Source organism: Theropithecus gelada, chromosome 5 (assembly GCF_003255815.1).
Source record: "Theropithecus gelada isolate Dixy chromosome 5, Tgel_1.0, whole genome shotgun sequence".
Classification (NCBI taxonomy): Eukaryota; Metazoa; Chordata; class Mammalia; order Primates; family Cercopithecidae; genus Theropithecus; species Theropithecus gelada.
Window position 1 is genome coordinate 5237221 of NC_037672.1, and position 21107 is coordinate 5258327.

Here is a 21107-nt window from a genome sequence, read left to right on the forward strand (position 1 = left end):
CATGAACTCGGCCTGGCCTAGGAGTGAACAGAGCTCTGCCCATTCCCCAGAGCGACCCGGCTCCGAAGTCCCCCTCCTGGCTCTGCTCCCCACCTCTGTGAGTGCTTAGGCCCAGGCGTCCCACCGCAGGGCAGCTCTGGCTCCTGACAGTTGACAGCAATGACAAGGCCAGTGATGGATGGCGGTGCTCTGGTTTCCAAGGGAAGAACCGGGCCCTCCTGTGGGGAGCCCGCAGACAGACAGCCGTCGCCTCTCCCCATGAGCCAACGGCGTGTACACCAGCAGTCGGCATTCCAGAGGAAAAAGCCTTCTTTCAGCCTGTGGGGTGGCCAGGATGCCACAGTCTGTGTGACATTACAGACGGCCCTTGCCCACTCTGCAGTCAGCAACTTGAACTTCTTAATAATTTTGTCTTTAATTGGAGCTTTGGAAGGGAAGGCTGAGAGGCAAGAGAGCATATATAGGGCTGATAGCCTGGGTTCCGTCTCCAGCCCTGTGCCCTCGGGACAGGTACGAAGCCCTTTCCATGTGTTTTTCTGTTGGACAGACCGGGCTGTGGCCTGCGCAGGAGCCTGTGCAATGGTCTGTTCCACACGTGGGATAAGAGAAAGGCTAGCACTGTGTGTGTGTGTGTGTGTGTGTGTGTGTGTGTACACACACAAGAAAGAGGGATGCCGTGGAATCAGCACATGCAGGAGCAGTGTGCGTCTGGAAAGGCAGTGTGACCAGAAGGATGGGCCGTGGCCCCAGCAGGAGAGGCACAAGCTTGAGCTCTGAGCAGCCGCACTGGCTCCTGGCCCCGCGCTGCCGCCTGCGAACCTCGGGCAAGCCCTCCTCTTCCGCAGCCCTCATGGACACATCCCACAGACGTTTCTCAAGGAAAGCCGAGTGCCCCCCGTGCAGTGAGGCTGGGGTGCTGCCCAGGTGGCACACTGAGAGGCTCCTCTGAGGATGCACTCGAGAGGCCAGTACCCACCGTCTGAACTCAGAGGCCCCAGTGGTCCTTTGCCTGGGATGGGAGTCTCCTTTCTCTGGTCTGGCTCCCCAGGGTGGGGGCTTGTCTGGGGTATGACCCCAAACTCATCCTGCTCATTGGCACCCAGCAGGCGCCAGGAAGGGTGACAGGTTGAGCAATGGGAGGGGAGCCCAGGCGTGGATAAACAGGAGAGCAGGGCCAAGGCAGGCTGGGTCAGCACCCACGGGGTCTGTTAGTCAGGGGCTGAGTTGGGGCCTGGGGTTGGGTGGGGAGCATAGAGTGGTAGGCCGGGGACATGTGTATGTCAGCACCTCTCTCCCCTGGGGAGGCTGTGAGGCTCGGGGAGGGAACAGCAGTGGCACAGGGCCACATAGCTGGTTCGTGAGTAAAAACGTGGCCTGAAGGACACCAACCCCTGGACTCTACCATTTCTGATACCACCCGCTGCAGAGCAGGAAGAATGACTAGGGGGGTCCCCTGGGAGGAGGAGGGTATGGGGCTGCAGAAAGAGGCAGTGGATGGTGGGGACCCAGTCCCGGGCTAGGGAGGGTCCAGAGGAGGAAAGGGAACTGCGGGCCCCTGTGGGGCTCCCAAGGATTTGGGGGAAGTGCTCTCAGCGCAGCTGCGGGCCCCACGGGTTCGGGGTGGGGCAGTGCTCTCACCAGAACACGTGGTCTTTGGTCACTCGCTCTTGCAGAAGTGTCCACTTTTTCCCCAAGTCAGATGACACGTAGAGCTTTAGGGCAGAAAAAGGAGAAACAAAAACTTGGTCAGGACGTCAGGAATCAGCTGCTTCTGAGAGACGGAGATGTCCCTGACACAGTGCATCCCCCAGGAGAAGTCAGCCTTGTCCAGCGGACACGCGGAGGCGCTGTGCTCATGTTGGGGTGCAGACCAAACCCCACTGCCTCCAGGAGGAACCATTCCTGTCCCCAGTCCAGCGGGCAGGAGCCGGGAGATGAGGCTCCCCAGGATGAAATCCAGAGGGGTCTCACGGAGGAGGTGCGTCTGAGCCTCGAAGCTGGGAGGGACTTTATAATCCTGTGTGAGGATGCGAGGAAGAGCGTTTGGGAGGAAGGAGCCACGTGTTGCCAGGGCTGGAGCTGTGAACGGACGGCAGAACAGGACACAGTAGTGGCCCCGGGCAGGGGTGTGGCATCTGCTGCAGGGGTCAGTGCAGGTGCAGGTGGGCTGGGGCCTGATACCAGGGCCGGCCTCACAGCGTGTGACCAGTGCCACAGCCCAGGGACCTTGCTCAGAAGGGCCCCACACCTGGGGCTTAATTCTCTGCAGCCGCCAACCTGAACTTCTTAATAATTGTGTCTTTAATTGGAGCTTTGGAAGTGAAGGCTGAGGGGGCAACAGAGCGTGTGTAGCGCTGATGGCCTGGGCTTCCTCTCCAGCCCTGTGCCCTCGGGATGGGTTCTCAGCTGCCTGTGCCCATGGTCCTATCTCCACACAGTGACCACCACGGACCTTGTCCCTGGTGAGTGCCAGGGCCAGGCCTGGGCCCAGGAAGGGGCAGGGGTGGGCGCCCTGAGCACTGTCTTGAGGTTAGCCCTGAGGGCCTAGGAGGGTGTCCCTGTGAGCCGGGGAGCACCATGTTAAATGGCTCATAAAGAATATGGTGACAGGCCCAGAGAGAGAGAGCACAGAAGAAAGGAAAAGCACTTTACCTGATTGTCAACATTTTTCACTTTGCACTGCACCCCGCAAATGACACAGCTGGCCCTGCCCAAAACCACCGGCCAAGACTGGATAAGATGAGGCGCTCAGGGGCTCCGTGGCCAGACAGTGTTTCAGAGAGCCCACACCAGAGGCTGTGGGTGGAGGCAGGGAGCCCTGAGGAGGCCAGGCCTGGGCCCAGCTGGGGGCGGCGGGAGGATGGAGAGGAGGACAGGGCTTGAGAGAGGCCTGTGCAGGCAGCTTGACAGGTCCTCTGAGGGTGAGCAGAGCAGAGAGGGTGAGAAGGTCCTTGGATCTGTTCCCTGGAACCTGGGAGGAGTGAATGGGGCCAGGGGTACTCAGGTCTGTGCCCTAGACCTGGGAGGAGTGGACAGGGCCAGGGATACTCAGGGAGCCTACTCCTAGACCTGGGAGGAGTGAGCAGGGACAGGGGCATCCTCGGGTCAGTGTCCCAGGCCTGGGAGGAGTGAATGGAGTCAGGGGGTCCTCGGGTCAGTGTCCCAGGCCTGGGAGGAGTGAATGGAGTCAGGGGGTTCTCGGGTCAGTGCCCCAGGCCTGGGGAGAAGGGAAGGAGCCAGCTGGTCCTCGGGTTCACAGCCAGGGCTCTGGCCTGGGGATCTCAGGTAGAGACAGGACCTTGATCAAGCTGTGAGTTTTGGAAATGCCAGGTGAAGTTGCCAGGGCCACAGGCAAGGCCCAGAGCTCCTCCCCTTTCCATGATGGCCCTTGGGAAAGGGCCTCCCCCTCCTTCATGGAAGAGACAGTCCTGGAGGGAGCCGAGATCTGCTCTGGCAGGGGGAAGCCAGCTCTCCGGCACAGCGGCCTGTGGGCTGGCGAGGACATCTCTATCAGGGCGCTCCTCTTGGCCACACCAAGCCCCACCATGCCAGGGGGGTGGGACTTCATAGCTCCATTCTCCATAGGAGAAACTGGCTATGGGTGCTGGAAATGCTACCCCAAATGTGGCATCTTGGAAACTGAGAAAACAGCAGAAGCAGGAAGCCTATTCTCCGTTCCACCCACTTTCTTCCCTGAAACAGCCCCTAAACCGAGGAAGGGCATCCCCCGACCTTCTCCCACCCTCTCCCGGAAGACCCTCATGTGACAGGTGTCCTGCTCGAGGCCCAGGGAAGGAATGCCGCACCAGGACGCTGAGAAGACGCTGGACACACAGCTTTGCTAAGCCCCACTCCCTTCCCCGCTGCCCCTCATCTGATCACACCCCTTTCCCTCCCATTGCACTTCTCCAGGACCAGCCCCTGTCCATCAAACCTAAGCATAAAGCACGAACTTCCCGTCTCTTTGGGTCTTCATTTTGAACACTCCCATGTCACAGGAGACGTAAATTACATGAATGTGTTGTGCTTCTGTCTGGCTCCTGTCTTTTGCAATGGAGGCCTCAGCCATGAACCTTGAGATGGGTGGGAAAGGATCTTCCTTTTCTCCCTCCCCTGGAGCTCAGCGAGCAGGGGTGCTCTCCGAGGCGGTGGTGCTGGGTGTGTAGCTGCCCATGACCATGATGGGCGCCATAGGCAGCTGCCACACTCCGGCGGCCAAGAGGAGGCAGGGTCCTACGTGTCATCTGACACAGGAGAGCCGGGACGGGTCCAGCAGGACAGGCAGGGGCTCAGGGGTCAGGAGCTGTGACTGTGCCCGGGCCACCTGGGCACTTGGGCCCTGCAGCCTGGGGTGGCAGCTGCTGTGTGTGCAGCCACTCCTGGTGGACCTGCCTTCCTTGCGTGCTGCTCCAGCCCTTCCAGTGCCTCCTGTGTTCAGTTCCCCCGGTGGAAGCTCTGGATGGGCCCCTGGTTTCTTCCCCCACTGAAGGCCAGCATCTGGCATCAGGCCAGCATCTGAGGGGTGTGGGGGTTTCGGCAGCAGAAGGAAGCCAGAGGCCATTCCAGGAGGAGGGAACAATCAAACACAGGCCCTGCAGCCGGAGATGCTGAGCACACAGTGGGGCTGGCTTCGGGTGCCAGCCCCCCATGGTGCCAAGGCCAGTGTCACCAGCAGGCTGGGCTGATGCTGGGGGAGGGGACAGAGCTCTGACTTCATCCCTTAGGGCTGGGGAGTTAGAGAAGGGTTTTAAGCAGGCAGCAAGAGCTTCCCTCCCTGGTGTATGGCAGAGGCACGTGACAGCCGTCACCGAAGCACGCCCTGAGAGTGATCCCATGGCCTAAGAAGAATGTGCCTTCCGAGTTCCCAGCTAAGGAATCCGGGAGTGGCCAACCCCAAGACTCAGCCCTTACCCATGAGGAACAGGCCCTGGCCCATCCCTTGGAATGGAGGCCCTGCGGGGGTCGAGGTCCTCTGTTCTGGGTTGGGTGGAGGTTGCTAGGGGGAGGGTGCGGAGGGAAAAAGCTACATAAACTGAGACTTCTTACAAACAGGAGCAGCTGTCCTGTCCAGCCCACTGCCACCAGACTGTCCCTGCATGTAACTTCCTCCAATAAACCCTGTGTCTCATTCGCTGTTTCTGGGTCTCTTCTGTGGCCTCTTGGGCACAGTGCCATCCCTGCTGGAGTCAACAGGGGCCTGGCACAGCAACTGGGAAAGGCCTCTGCTCACTCCGGAGGAGATGAATGGGATGGCAGAGGGGCCTCCTGGAGCCAGTCTGACCTCCTCTTCTCTCTCCAGAGTGGCCAGGACAATCTCCTAACAGCAGTTCCAGGAAGCCTGGGCTCCCGTCCTCACCTGGAACCAGCTACCTGGGCAGGCCTAAACTGGCTGACAATCCTCATCCTCACTCAGAAGATTGGATGATTCAGCTGGATCACGTGCTTTGGAAGAGTCTAGCCCATGTCTGACATGCAGTCCATCCACAACATGCGTTTGCCTTTCCCCGTCCTGGACAACAGGAGACTCAGTCCCTTTTCCCTTACCTTTCCTCTGACTCCGGCTCAGTGTTCATTTGCATTTCAATACGTTTCATCCCTAAATCCCAGGTGATGAGTGAACACAGACATTGGGGCTGGGCCAGCGATTCTATAACTGATGTCCCCAGCTCATCTTTGATTTGCGTTATGTTTTTGCCAGCTGCCCTTCTGGGGGAAGGGGCTGTATTGGTGCAATACGGCCCACACTGCATTTATCAGGGGAGGATGGACCACGTGGGGTTTAGGGGATCCTTTGCACCCCAGTAGCATCTTACGCTGAAATCCTTGTTATTGAAGCAAAGCTCAGAGCCCACCGTGTTTTGTTGCAGATTCAGGCGTGGGCCAGGAGAGGGCGCTGGCCGCCGCACAGGTGTGGCTGATGGACGAGGCAGGCTGGGCTGGGCTGGGCTGGGCTGGGCTGGGAGGGGAGAGAGGGCTGGACAGGGAAGCAGGGACCCGGGTCTGCGGAGCTGGCATCTGTCTCTGTGTCACGGCCGCTGAGTCAGTTCCTTGCCTCAGTTTCCCCATCTATAAAATGATGCCCCAGCTGTAGTGTTTCAAAGGGGAGAGTCTGTGAGTCTAGGGTTCTTGGGCTCCAGCAGGCCTGGCTCCACTAGCACCCACCGTACACAGCGGGAGACCTTGCGTGCATTCCAACGCTGTTCCGAGCCTCAGTTTCACCACTTCTTAAAACGGGAATCGTCCTCCTGCTTTGAGGGATGTTGTGGGATCATCCAGGCACGTGGCAAAGCGGTTGCACTTGCCACGCACACAGCACGTTCTGTTGTGATCACTGCCTGATAACACCCGTAATAGCAGGATCCGCTCCACGTGCGAGCACCAGCCGGGCCCTTTGCCTCTTGAGGCGCCCGCACAACATCGCTAGGAAGTAGATGCTTCTAAAAATACCTCGTGCAGACGGAAGATGGAGGCTCGCAGCAATTGAGTGATTCGCCCAGGGTCACCCCCTGTCAGACCTGCACTTGAATTATCTGTGGTTTGAACGCTCTTCTCTTTATTCCTTCTGTGATCAGGGTCTGTCTAGAATGAATCATGTGAGCCCAGCAATTTCCATCACTGGCCCAGGAAGGAAGGACGGCTCAAGTCAACCACTCCACCCAGATTCTCCATCGGCATAACGGGCACAACATTCACACTAATAGCGGCCACATCTGCTGGATCAGATGCCGGCACGACTGACTTCTTCTGTGCCACGTGCTCCTTTTCTGTTTCCACGTGTCCTTGTCATGGATGCTATGTTATGAGGAACAAATGACATCACGGATGTCACCGCTGCTGCAGACACCGCTGCTGCCACTGCTGTTCATCAAAGAAGGATGTGCAGAATCTCAGAAGGGAAACGGGTGATCAAGCCCAACCCTGTGCAGCCCTGCCTCTCAGCACAGGCAGGTGTGCCCCCTCCTCCTGGAAGCCCACCTGGGCCTAATCATCCTCTGCTCCTGACCCAGCCTCCAAGCCCAGTGCCCAGGGCCTTTTCCTCTCTGGGTTCCTGTCCTCGCCTTCCTGCTGCCATGTCTAATAAGTCACCATGCTTCAGATGCAGTTGTGTACCCTGCACCAGCTGCACGTTGCACCCCTCTCCACCCAGGGCCATGGCCCAGCTGGGCCACACCGTCTCCATGGACCCCTGCTCCCAGCCCTTGGTCCTGCAGCTGCAGAGTACACCTGGTCCTGCCACTCTCCACACAGACCTTCCAGGAGAGGCGTGGCCCCCAAAAAAGCCCACGCCCTCACGTGATTACACAGCTCTCCCGAGGCCGTCAGACCCCCCTCTGGCTGCCATCCTGCTCACTCCCTGAATGCCCCCACCCCAGGCACATTCGGCTCAGGGCTCACTCACACTTGTGGCGCTAATGTGTGCACAGGGTCCTCTAAGCATCTGCACCTACTGTGCCCTCTGCCTGGAATGCCCTTCCTCATCCCCGGCCGGTGTTCAAGACACAGTTTAAAGTCACCCTCTGGATCAGGCATTGCTAAGGCCACTGGCTCAGAGGCCCTGCTCCTTCTATTGCAAAGCCAGGGTTAGAGCTCTGTCTGTGAAGTCAGAGTCTGTGCCTAGGGCCCAGGTGCCAGAGAGGACGGGGCTGCAGTGCCTTTGTCCACCGCACCCTCATGTCCTGGTGCCGGTGCCAGCACCAAGTGGGACTCGGGGAGGGATCCCCGGGCGTGTCCCCTCGTGCTATGCTCAGAACCCTGGTTCTCTGGCCTCCAGCTCCTCAGATCCAGGACATCCTGTGTCTCCTAGTGCACTCCCATTGCTCTCCAGGGCTGCCCTGGTGCCTGTCCCTGGTTTCTAGCCTCTCTTCCTCCACGATGGCAGGTCCAAGCTCACATTCTGGGCTCTCCCAACATGCAGAAGCCAAGCCCCTTGGCAGCCCCCTCACTCCCCGCCTGCCCTCAGTAGACCCAGCAGTTTCTAACCCGTCCCTCATCACCTGCTCTGCGCCCCCGTCTTCATCTAGAAAGGAGGCCCCGTGAGGGCAAGGGCCGGTCCGTTTTGTTCCCAGCGGTTGCCCCAGCTCCTGAAACCTAGGAGGCCCTCTACAAATACTCCCAGGCAGAGGAAGGCCGGGTCTCAGTTCCGAGGTCACTGCTGCCTGGGGGCGGCATCAGGCACACTTTGAGGCTCATGCCACCCATCCCCCTTCCAGGATCCTCTCCTGCCAGGAAGTGACTTAGGCCCCATTTCTGCCCTGATGACCCCTGATTCCTTGACACCCTCTCCACGTCACTTCCTGCCTGCACCACCCCCAGCTTAGCAGGGCCCAGCAGGAGCTGGCTCCCGTCTCAACCAGCCCTGCTCCCCCAGCCTCCATGTCCTCTCCTCCTCTTTGATCTCAATAAATGGCCTCCCTCCTTCCCACCATCCACCAGGTCCTCCAACCATAATCCCAGAGGTGCCCACCACTGCACCTGCCCCACCGTAAGCAGAGCCCTCAGGGGCTGGCACCCCATCCCATCTCAGGCCACCCCACTTCCCCACACCACCTCGGCTGCTCCTGCCTTCCCCAGTCTCCCATCTCGGAAACTTCGGCGATGAGACACTATGCAAGCTACCGCAGTGAAGCTCAAAGGCTCAAGCTGCCAATTAGCCGGTCCTATAGCAGCAAGGCTTTGCCACGGTTCACGCTTCAGAGCCGAGATGAACACACCCGGAGTGCTCATGCAGGGCTGCCCATGGCAGGATCCCCGCGGATGAGCAGATCAGAAGAACCAGCCAAGGGCTGAGCCCACTGTAAGACTGGCCAGGATGTTGCCCAAGGAACCACGGCCAGGAGACTGCAGGTGTGAAACGTAGCAAACCCTGGGCGGCTGGCGAATCCCCCTCCTCGTCCTCATCAGAACTAGATCTTCCTCACACACAGCCTTTATTCTCTTACCAACAGTGGATGAATTCCTGAGCTCGCCTTGAAAACTACAGACCCCACCATTGTCGCAAGTGCAGTTGCAGCAAATGTCCCCTCCCTCCCTCTTCCCCGCAGCTGGAGAAAAGCAGACAGGGCCCTGCATCACGGAACTGTCCCGGCAAAGGTGCCTCCACGGCGTCTTCAGGGATGAAGGCTGCGCCTGTGACCCTGACTGTGAGCGATGAGAAAGGCGGCTGTCTGTGTGGTTGTCTAGCAATACTTTGCGTTCCGGGTACCACAAGTGAAATCATCTGTCTCTTCAACAAGCCTGGGAGTTCACTTTGTTAGGCCACCCTCCTTTGCCGCCACCCGCTTGGAGAAAGCACCCACGATTGCTAAATTGTCTTAAAGAAAGAGGTTGAGAGTCTGTCTTGCTCAGCCCATCTAAACCCCAGCTAACCCAACTCCCACGGTTGCCCAAGCCCAGCCATTTGGATTGGGGGCCCCTTCCCCAGCTTCCTCCCACCCTGGGCTTTGGCTCTATTGAACTACACACTGTGATCTAAATCTGCTTTTTCGCTCTCTCGCCTCCAGGCCTTTGTGCAAACCATGCCCTCTGCCTAGAACATCCCTACTTCCCTCTCATCCCCTGACTACCTCCTGTTTTTCAGGGCAGCCTCATTCCCAGCTCCACATCTCTGCAGGTAAAAGTCTGGGTCACCCGGCCTGACAGCTGAGGCCCTGAGTGATTGCCCTGGGCCCTGTTATCACCAAACCCACTCTGGTGTAGCATAAGTCACACTCCCCCAACAGGATGCACCCTGATCCCAAAACACACATGTGCCTCCTGCCCTGGGTTTTTGTCCGGGATATTCTCTTCACACGGGATACTGTATTAGCTGACGTGGGCTTCCATAACAACATACCCCAGAGGGTGCGGCTTAAACCACAGAAACAGATTCGCACACTGTTCTGAGGCCAGAAGTCCAAGATCAAGGTATCGGCAGGGTTGGTTTCTCCCTCCTCGGCTTGCAAACGCCACGTTCTCCCTTATGTGGTCTTCCCTCTGCCTGTCTTTTTTTTGGTGTCGTTTTTGATTTTTTGAAACAGAGCCTTGCTCCGTCACCCAGGCTGGAATGCAGTGGTGCAACTGTATCTCTCTGCAGCCCTGAAACTCCTGGGCTCAATCGATCTTCCTGCCTGGGAGTATCGGTGTGCGACACCACTCATGGCTCTGTGTGTCCTGATCTCTTCTTGTAAGGACACCAGTCAAATGGATTGGAGCCCACCCTAATAGTCTAATGTTTACTTAAGGGCCCTATCTTCGAATATGGCCACATTCTTTCCTACCAGGGGTTAGAAATTCAACACAGGAATTTTGTGGGATACAATCCAGCCGTATGGAGGCACACCTTTCACCCCCACCTCTGAAGTCCTCCCAGCCCAGTTCCAGCTCCAGTTCAGCTGCCTGCATCTTGAGGGCGCTGTCCCCAGCCTGCCAGCCCCGTATGCACTGTGGGGAGCCCATGCCTGCATAGCCGTTTGCTGACTTCCTTGCGTCCTGGGTGTTTACCTCCTGCTCCTCTGCTAAGCCGCTCACAGCTCGTGGGCACACACCTGCCTTGCTCACCTGAGGCCCCAGCGGTAGCCCAGAATCCATGGCTGCTGGGTATGCAAGGCCCATTTGCTGACTGAATGATCACGTTTGCCTCTAGGGCAGGGGCTGGTAAATGCGCTCTGTAAAGGGCCAGGTAGTAAATATTTTCAGCCACGGGGGCCGTGTGGTCTCTGTAGCAACCACTCACTGTGGCCTTGGGAGCAGGAAGGCAGCCAGAGACAGTGGTATACAGAGATGGTGTGCCATACACCCTGGAGCAGGTGTCAGCAAACCACGGGCTGTTGCCTGGGTTTGTAAATGGAGCTTCACTGGCACAAAGCTGTGATAAGAAGCCATCACATTTCCTATTCAGAAAGGACTTTTTAAAGAAAGTGTTCATCCCCTAGAACATAAGCTTCATGAGGGCAAGGAGTCTTTACTAAGCTTGTGGAGCAGTGCCTGCATGCAGTTTGTGTTCAATAAATACCTGCAGCTGCAGCCATTGGTTGTACTTCTTTTTCTATCTGGGCCTTAGTGAGAGAGGCTGGAAGCAGCTGTGGCCTTTCATGGAGCCAGGCACTGAGCTGTGCCTGTTGAATGCCGCCTCACTTCACACTCACACACACACACACGAACACATACACACACGTACACACACACATGCATGTACACATTCACAAACACACCCATAAGATGGCAATTTTCCCTTTTGACAAATGAACTAACTGAAGCTCAGAGAGGTTAGGTAAGTTACTCAAGGTAACACAGCACTCCCTTATGTCGGCAATTCCCATCTCACAGACTTGAGCTCACAGGACTGTACCAGGGGCTGAGGAGTCACCCCTGCCTTCAAGAAGGATGGCTGGTCACCTCCAGCCCTTTCTCTGTGTCATCTGAGTGACTCAGGCCAGGCACCCTTCTATCTCATGGCTCAATTTACCCATCTGCACTGTTCATACCCACAGTCAATATGTGCATAAAAAGTGAGTCATCACCATGGGTTCCTGTGAGCAAGGCAATAAAGCCTCCACATTAACGGATGGCATTATCATTGTCATCATTGCCTCATGCGCTTGTGTTTATGACACCTGCCCTGGAGCTTTATGAAGCCTTTCCAACTCACTCTCCTGGGAGGCGCTTTTACTATCCGCCATCAATTGCTGCAGAAATAGAACATTTCTGCTTAATAAAAGACAAACACCAGCAAATAAACAAGAAAAAACACATCCGGGACAGCCCAGTCACTGCAGCTGAAACCTGCATGGGTACATCCTGTGGAAGGGTGAATTTCATCCCTCGACACCTCAGAAAGCAGTGGAGGTGGTAAGCGAGGACACGCCTCCTACTCTCATATAAAGATAAAAAGATAAAAAGTCAGAGCAAAGCAGGACAGGAGGGAGGGAAAGGAGCAGCTTGAGGGCCCAGGAAGGGCACACAGAAGAGCGTGCCAGTGCCTCCCGTGGTTTCTGGAGGTGCTTCGAGTCTGTCCTGGACTGTTAGTGGGAGTTGGACGTGATTGGTGGCACTCAACATGCTTTCATCCCTCACTCCAGGGTGCCTTGTTGCACTGCAGAGGCCTGAAAGCTGCAGCCCAGCATTGCATGGACTCCCTTGCAGCTAGATTTCTGGGTCAGGTGGGTGCACTTGTGCCAGGTTTGGAAGGTGAATGTGAGGCAGAGGCTTCTTCCTGCCCCACTGGGTCCTGTCTGCTGCCAGCAAGGTCACAGGACATGCTGCTATGTCCACCCTCCAGCTCTGGAGGGTGGAGAGGTGGTGGTGGTGAAGGCAGCAGCTGGACTCCACATTCTGGTGTCCAGTCGCTGGCTTTGTGGCAGTTACCAGGTGCAGGCTGTGGCAATGGCAACATCAGCTGCACCAATCACATGTTTTTGAGCTTGGTAAGTCTGGGAGGTTCTGGTCCCCATGTTTCTGATAGGCAGAGGTAGAAGCTTCCTGGTGGGTCTACACTGCAGGCTTTCAGGAGGCATCCTGGGGAGGGGGGTCCAGTCTAAAACCCCCTCCCTATCTCCCAACAATTTAGAAAGCACTGATCCCTCCTGTTAAATCCCTTTTCTGCTTACATATCCAGAGGGGAGTATTGTTCCTGCCCTGAGCCCCAGCAGATGAACATTCTTAGAGCAAAATGAATACATGCTGAATGAGGGCTTCTCATTGCTGAGAGAATTGTTCTGTTACTCAAGAGATGCCCAATCTCCTCCCTGTTCTGAAGTCTGAGGTCAGAGTGAGCCATCAACTTGGTGTCGAAGCTTGTAGCTCTGCTGGGCAGCTCATGAACCTGCTGATATTCACAGCTGCCAATGCGAAGGCTGCACCTCTGTTCACTCCATATTAGGGCTCTCCTCACACCCACTGCCAGCACTTTCTACTATTTCTTTAATATGGATCAATGCAAACACTGCTTTACTTAAGGCTGGGGGACTGTGAGGGTTTTTCTTTTTCTTGTCATAGGTGATCATCTTTCTTGCTCTGAAGATGTATTAAAAAATAAAGATACATTCTGATCCATTCTTGAAGACCCTGTTTGAACATTCCTCCTCCAGGAAGTCTTCCCTGATTGCATACCCAAAGGTGTCTTCTCTGCCTTACTAAGTTTCTGAAAGGCAATCCTGGGCTCAGATCAATTTCTCACAGTGCTAGGAAGCAGAAGTGCTTGACAGGGAATAAAATTCAAGAAAATATAAAAGTGAGTTTATGCTTTTAGAAGTAAGTGCCCAGGGTTCTGCTTCAGCAAGCAGGGCTGAGGACCAAGCACAGAGGAAACAGGCTGGTCAGTTTCATGTCAGCAGTCCCCAGGAAGCTGGCATGGGAAGGGATTGCTGGGCTCTCACGTCCTACCAATCTCAAGGACCTACTGCAGTTGGCTGAGCCTTGGAAGAAATGCATACTATGCTGTCACCCAGGAAGGCTGTCCAGGCTCCAAGTAAAGCAGCCTCAGAGTGACCCAAATTATAATGAGGACAAGGGAAGCATTGTAAAGTCATGGAACAGGACACTCTGAGGGTAGGTGGACAGGTGTTTTCTGGAGGCAGGGCTGGCATCTGGGAAGGAAGAGGTAGGGAAGGAAAGGGAGGCAAGCCTTTGGCTTTGCACAAATCTGCAACCCTTAGAATGGAGCAATTGTGTCCACTCGATTGACTCTGAGCTTGGCATGTGACTTGCTTTGGCCGATGCTGTGTGAGCAGATGTGATGTTTTCCAGGTCAAAGCTGTTACGCTAAAGTTGCTTGTGTGGTTTGCTCTGCAACCCCTGGAGCCTCTGCTCCCCCATAATAAGAATAGCCTGCTCTCAGCATAAGAGTCCTATGGGGACGTGAACTCCACCAGTAACCAGGAGCCTCATATAGCCAATCCCAGCAAAGCCCAGCAGAGCCGCTGGGCAACCCACAGAGCCCCAGGAAGAAGAAATAATGCTTGTTTCTGTAAGCCATTGAGGCTTGGGGATGTGTGTTACTCAGTATGATTGTTGCAGATACCTGCCTAACACACCAGATTTGTTGGAGTCAAGGCTGGTGTTGTTCCACCACACCACCCTACTTCTTGAGAATTAGAGTTTTGAAAAACTGCATAGCCCCTCAAAAACTAAAGCCCTGTTGTCATTGTTATTAATTTACTCAAATTCCTCATTCCTTTTACAACTGCAACTAAGCCTTTTTCTTCCCCTTTTCTTTCCTTATTGTCACAGAAAAGAACCAAAGCAAATAACTGAGATTTCAGCTCCATTAATTTTTCAGGGCACCATAAATTAAAGAGCAATTGCAATGCAGTCAATTTCTGCGGGAAAATAAGTCTCCGTGATTGTGCTTTAGTCTAATTACATGGAAGGCTAAGTAGCGCTATTAATACCCAGAAGCACAAGCTATTACCAAGGAAGGTGCCAGGAGCAAAGAGGCAGCCCAGGAGGCTGAGAAATGCAGGGATGCCGGTCAGGGAAGACCAGACCTTGGCAAAGAGGCCAGGTCCTGTCGACAGCCATGGCAAAGGAGAGCCATGAATCTCCATTTGGAGGTCCCTGACCTGGACAGTCCCTGATAGTAGAAATTTATCATTCATTCATCTAACCAACAGTCTGCCATCCATCCATCACCCATCCGTCCACCATCCACCCATCCATCCACCATCCACCATCCATCCATCATCTATCCATCCACCCATCTATCTGTCCACCCATCTGTCTACCCATCCATCCATCACCCATCTGTCCACCATCCACCCATCCATCCACCATCCATCCATCCATCCATCCATCCATCCATCCATCCATCCATCCATCATCTATCCATCCACCCATCTGTCTGTCCACCCATCCGTCTACCCATCTATCACCCATCCGTCTACCATCCACCCATCCACCCACCATCCATCCATACATCCATCCATCAACTGTCTATCCACTCATCTATCTGTCCACCCATCCATCTGTCCACCCATCCATCCATCCCCATCCATCCACCCACCCACCTTTCCATCCATTCATCCCCATCCACCCATCCACCCATCCATCCATCCATCCATCCACTCATCCATCCATCCATCCTTCCATCATCCATTCATCCATCATCCATCCATCCATCTACCCACCATCCATCATCAATACATCCATCCATCCACCCACCATCCATCCATCCACCCATTCATCTATCCACCCATCCATCATTCATCCATCCATCCATCCATCCATCCCCATCCACCCATCCATCCATCCATCCATCATCCATTTATCTATCCATCATCTACCCACCCACCCACCCATCCATCTATCCATCCCCATCCATCCATTTATCCATTCATCCATCCATCCCCATCCATCCATTTATCCATCCATCCATCCATCCACCCATCATCTATATATCTATTCATCCATTCATTCATGTGTCCGTCCCTCCTCACCCATCTATCCACCCACCCATCCTCGATCTGTCCATCTAACTAATATTTTCAGCCAGGCAGGCACTTTAGATTAAAATGGTGAAAAAGACCAGACACCTTCCCTGCCCTCAAGGAGCTTACCCCAAGTGTATGTATTGGGTGTAGGCAATAACCAAATGATTACACAAATATATAGTTACCTGACATGGTTTCGCTCTGTGTTCTCACCCAAATCTCATCTCAAATTGTAATCCCCACATGTGGAGGGAGGAACCTGGTGGGAGGTGATTGGATCACGGGGGCAGTTTCCCCCATGCCGTTGTTGTGTGATAATGAGTGAGTTCTCATGAGATCTGATGGTTTAAAAGTATTTTGCATTTCCCGACTTGTGCTCTCTCTCTCCTGATGCCTTGTGAAGATGACGCCTGCTTCCCCTTCGCCTCCCACCGTGATTGTAAGTTTCCTGAGGCCTCCCCACCCATGCGGAACCTTGAGTCAATTAAACCTCTTTCTTCATAAATTAATCAGTTTCAGGTAGTTCTTTAGAGCAGTGTGAAAACGGACTAATAGATACCCATTGTGATCAGTGTTGAGAAAGAGAAGCACAGGAATATGGAAGAGTGTGAAATACTGGGGCTCAAGCTGACCTGGGGTGGCACAGGGAAGGCTGCTGACTTGGGCAGCTTGTGTTTGCCTTCCAGGTCCATGATGTCTCTTTCCAACCCTTCTCTGATCCTGGGAGCTGACCTATGTAGACAGATCCTCCCTTCTCTGACCCTGAGACTGACCTGTGTAGACAGATCCACAGCCTCTTTCCTCTAGCCTCTGATTGGATTCTGCCTGTGGGAAGCCTCAGTGCATTGGAGAGAGAGAGGCATGTGCTATTCCTCTCGTTCCCTGACTGTTCAGCCACAGTTTGGCTCAGTTGCTCTACTCAGAGCCAGGCCTCCTACTGGGACCCTTCCTGCAACTGTGGAGCCCACACCTCCTGTTGGGCAGAGGTGCTAGGTTCAGAGTGGCCTCTAAAAGTATGCACGTCCTAATCCTTAGAACCTGGGACCATTACCTCACAGGGCAGAAAGGGAGCCTGCAGATGGGATTGCTGAGGTCTCCAGATGTGAAGATCACCCCAGGCTATCTGTGTGGGCCCTAAACGAAAGCCCCTGAGTCCTTACAGAAAGTAGGGGCAGAGGAAGATTCACACACACCCACACACGTCCACATACACTCACACAAACACACACGCTCACACACACTCACCCACATATGCTCATGTACACTCACACAAACACACATGCTCACATAGGCTCTCACACACACCCACACATTCACACACCCCCACACACTCACACACCCTCACACACACACGTTCACATAGGTTCTCACACCCACACGCTCATACACACCCCCCCACACTCATCTACACTCACACAAATACACATGTTCCCATAGCTTCTCTCACACACACACCCCCCACACACGCACACGCTGACATGCTCACAGTTTCACACTCATAAACACCCACACACTCACATACACTCTCACACATGCACATTTATGTACACACCTCCCCACACATGCACTTTCACACTCACATGCACATGCGCTAACACCCACACCCACACTCACATTCACACCCACACTCACACATTCTCATAAACACACCCCCACACACCCACAAACTCACATACACTTTCATGCACACACCCACACCCTACACACACTCATACACACACACACTAACTCACACCCACAATTTACACACTCAAATACACCTTCACACCCATTCTCACACTCAAACACCTCACCCACACACATACCCACACACTCATATACACGTTCACATCCACATACACTCATACATTCACACTCACAGTCTCACACCCACCCACACACTCACATGCACTCACACACATGCGCACACACACACACACACACACACACACACACAGAGTAGGCAGTGTGGAGATGGGGCAGTGGAGATTTGAAGCCTGAAGGTATGGAGATGCGGCCACAGCCAGGAGATACTGGCAGCTGCCAGCAGCTGGAAGAGGCAGGGTTGGACTCCTCCCTAGAGTCCAGGTGGAACACGGCCCCACTGACACCTTGATCTTGGCCCAGCGATGCTGGTTTTGGAATGTGGGCCTCCAGAATTGTGAGAGAATAAGTTTCTGTTGCTTAAACCACAGCCTGTGGCCATCTGTTCCCATGGCTGCAGGAAAGGAACAAAGTCCTTTCCTCCAGCCCTTTCCTACTGGGCCCTCCCCAGCCCCTGGGCCCTCTCCCTCCCCAGCCTCAGAACCCAGGTGGACCCCTCCCTGCAGATGCAGCCCAGTGCTCCCCACCAGGCTGGACCCCCGCTCTCCCACTCACCCAGGGACAAGGCCTCAGTTCCCTACTGAGCCCCACAGACACAGTTCCCAGAGGAGGAGACGCTGATTTGGGGAAGAACAAGTCACTGCTCTCGGCGAGGGTAGAAGAGCATTCCAGACTGAGGGGAAGGCCTAGTGAGGTGTGATGAGAGTGTGGGGAATGTTCCGGAAGTGGAGAAAGGCCCTTGTGACTGGTGTGCAGAGAGGGATGGCGAGTGGCATGATCCTAATCGCCTGGTACTCACTGGTTCCTCTCTTGAGCCTCCGAGCCCGGTGCACTGCCCACCTGACCACTTCACTCAGCTCCCACAGCACAGCCAAGAGGGCACGGTCCCTCGAGGGGGCACCAAGGAGAGGGCAATGGCGGGGTCCAGCGTCCCAGCCCCCAGCCCCGGGAGGCTCCTCCACAGCCAGCCCAGGGGTTCCGGGTCCGCTCCACGTGGGCACTCGCCTCCAGGTGGGTCAAGCAGACCCCAGCCCCACACGCCAGGCAAGAGGCATCCATACAGCTTACCTTGCTCTCCTTTGTGTAGGCGAGCACCTTGTCCTCCTCCTTAGGGTGGAAAATCAGAGTATCCACGAAGAAGGGAATGGGCTGCTTCTGAAAGGTGGCGCCTTCGTCCACACTGAGGAATAGGCTCTGGTCCCGGTCACTGAGTGAGGAGCTGACAAGGATGACCTGAAACACAAAGCGGGTTATGAGGCCCGGGCCAGGTGCGCCTCTCCCCCAACATCTGAAAGGGGGTTGTGAGGCCTGGGCTGGGTGTGCCTCTCCCCTCTAACCCCCGACACCAGGGAGGAGTGCCCAGAAATGGCGGGCCCGCCCCCAGCCCAGCCAGCTCAGCCTAACTACAGCCATCCATTCATGGAGTCTCGGGACCAGCCCCTCACCCCTGCACACCAGGGAGGAGATGCCCAGAAATGGCGGGTCCACCCCCAACCTGACCGGCTCAGCATGAATCACAGCCATTCACTCATCCGTCTATTCATTCATGGGGTGCCTGGGCCGGGTTTCTCCACACACCAGGGAGGGGTGCCCAGAAATGGTGGGTCCACTATCAACCCAGCCAGCTCAATGCAAATCACAGCCATTCTGTCATTCATTTATTCATTCATGGAGTGCCTGGGTCAAGCTTCTCCTTACACCAGGGAGGGGTGCCCAGAAATGGCGGGTCCAATCCCAACTCAGCCGTCTCAGCCTAACTGTAGCCATACATTTAGGCATTCATTCATTCACTCATTCATTCATTCATGAGTGCCTGGGCTGGGGCCCCCCCACACGCCAGGGAGTGGGTGCTGCAGAAATGGCAGGTTTCCCCCAAACCCAGCTGGTTCAGTGCTAATCATAGCCATTCATTCATTCATTCATTCATTCATTCATTCATTCATTCATGGAGTGCAGGCCACTGTTCTGGGCCCTGAGGCTCCACTGTAAATGCAGGGTTCACGGCCTCTGCTGTGAACTCGAATCTATTCCTGAGAGCCAAGACAGGTGAGCACTCAAAAACTCTGTCTAAAATTCTGTTTCAGGGAAAACTGCCCCAAAGCAGGACCAGGGATGGACGGGGAGGGAGTGACTGGGTGGGGCCCACTACCTTCAGCAGAGGAGATTACTGAGCTGGGGGTCGCCGGGGAACTCAGGGGCAGGCCCGAGGGGCTGATGAAGGGAACTGAGCAGGAGGCAGACATGGGGCTGCAGCAGCAGCCAGGGGGGTTGGGTCTGCAAAGCCTCGGACAGTGGTACAGTGGGTTGTATGGTGACCCCACAAAGATCCGTCAACATCCCTACGCCCAGCACCTGGGACTGTGATCTTATTTGGAAATAGGGTCTTTGGAGACGTGGCTAAGCATCTCAGGATGAAGCCATCTGGATTTAGGGTAAACCCTAAATTCAATGACTGGTGTCCTTATATGGAGAGGGTAGGTAGGGATGCAGATAGAAGGTGACACACAGGCAGAGACGGGGGACGCACCTGGATGTCACCACGGTCATGAACTGCCGGCAGCCCGGGATGCTGGGAGAGGCACAGAGACGGGGGATGCACCTGGATGTCACCACGGTCATGAACTGTCGGCAGCCCGGGACGCTGGGAGAGGCACAGAGATGGGGGACGCACCTGGACATCACCACAGCCATGAACTGCCGGCAGCCCAGGACGCTGGGAGAGGCACAGAGATGGGGGACGCACCTGGATGTCACCACGGCCATGAACTGCCGGCAGCCCGGGACACTGGGAGTGGCACAGAATGAAGAGTACTTCTGAGCCCCTAGAAGGTACCAGCCCGGCCAACACCTTGGACTCCCGGTATCCGTACTGTCAGAGGATACATTGCTGCTGCTTTCAGCCCCCTGGTTTGTGGGTCTTTGCAATGGCAACCCCAGGAAACACACACAAGAGCTCTGCCAACCGGGGATCCTGTTATTTGGGACGGGAGGTCTCTACGGAGGCGTGATGAAGGGAGGGGTGGCCTGGTTTAGGTTTTCAAAGGGGCTCACACAGGAGTGGGTCATTTAGGAGGAGATCCCCTTATCCCAGCTGGGTTTGGTGGCTTGGTCAGATTCGGGACATCGCATCTCTACATTCAGAATGACAGACACCCAGACACTCACAGGTGGCCCCGGGGCCATTTTGTTTTGCAATTAGCAGACAAGGGGGCAGACAAAACTTACCTGAGGTCACACAGCCATGGAATTTGAACCAGGTTACCCAGAGACTGAGTGTGCACCCCTCGCTCTGATCCTACAAGCACACAGTGTTCGTTTGTTCTTTTGTTTGTTCCTTCCTTCCTTTCTTCCTTCCTTCCTTCATTCATTCCCTCATTCATTCATTCCCTCATTCACTCATTCCCTCATTCATTCATTCATTTCCTCATTCATTCATTCATTCATTCCCTCATTCATTCATTCATTCATTCCCTCATTCAACAAACATGTACAGTCCTGGCTTACCCAGGCACTGGGTACTGCAGGGATGGGGGTGAGGCACGGGAGCAGTTGTGGCTGTGTTGGACATGGTTCTCATCCTAACAGGGGACCCAAAGCCAGTCCCAAAGGAAGTCTCCCTTTGGAGCCAAGCGTTTGACTCCAGAGCCCTGTTCTTAGCCACACACTGCAGGGTGCGCCCATGCAGGATGGGGTGTTTAAGCTGGGCCTCGTGTGGGGCTGGGTAGGACCAGCCCTGCTGAAGATGAGCACAGCTTTCCTGGGGAGGGCAGTGGGCAATGGCACGAGGCGACTATGGTGGCCTTGCCAGACCCCAGAATATCTCCAGAAGACAATTAAACTCATGGAGCCAAAATCAATAGGCTGCCTGGGGTGTCTGCCTTTAAGTGAATGAATGGTGAT

The 21107-nt window shown here is 55.2% G+C and overlaps 1 protein-coding gene across 4 annotated transcripts in view; it reads right to left on the reverse strand.

Annotated features, from left to right (window-relative positions):
- Positions 1-21107, reverse strand: part of SORCS2 (sortilin related VPS10 domain containing receptor 2) — a 545837-nt gene that overhangs the window by 85361 nt on the left and 439369 nt on the right. For all 4 annotated transcript variants that reach the window (XM_025386534.1, XM_025386535.1, XM_025386533.1 and 1 more), the window contains exons 4-5: positions 18276-18440; positions 1639-1712 (exon numbers count right to left, since the gene is read on the reverse strand). In XM_025386534.1, coding sequence (XP_025242319.1) covers positions 1639-1712; positions 18276-18440 — 239 coding nt within the window. The remainder of the gene's footprint in view (positions 1-1638; positions 1713-18275; positions 18441-21107) is intronic.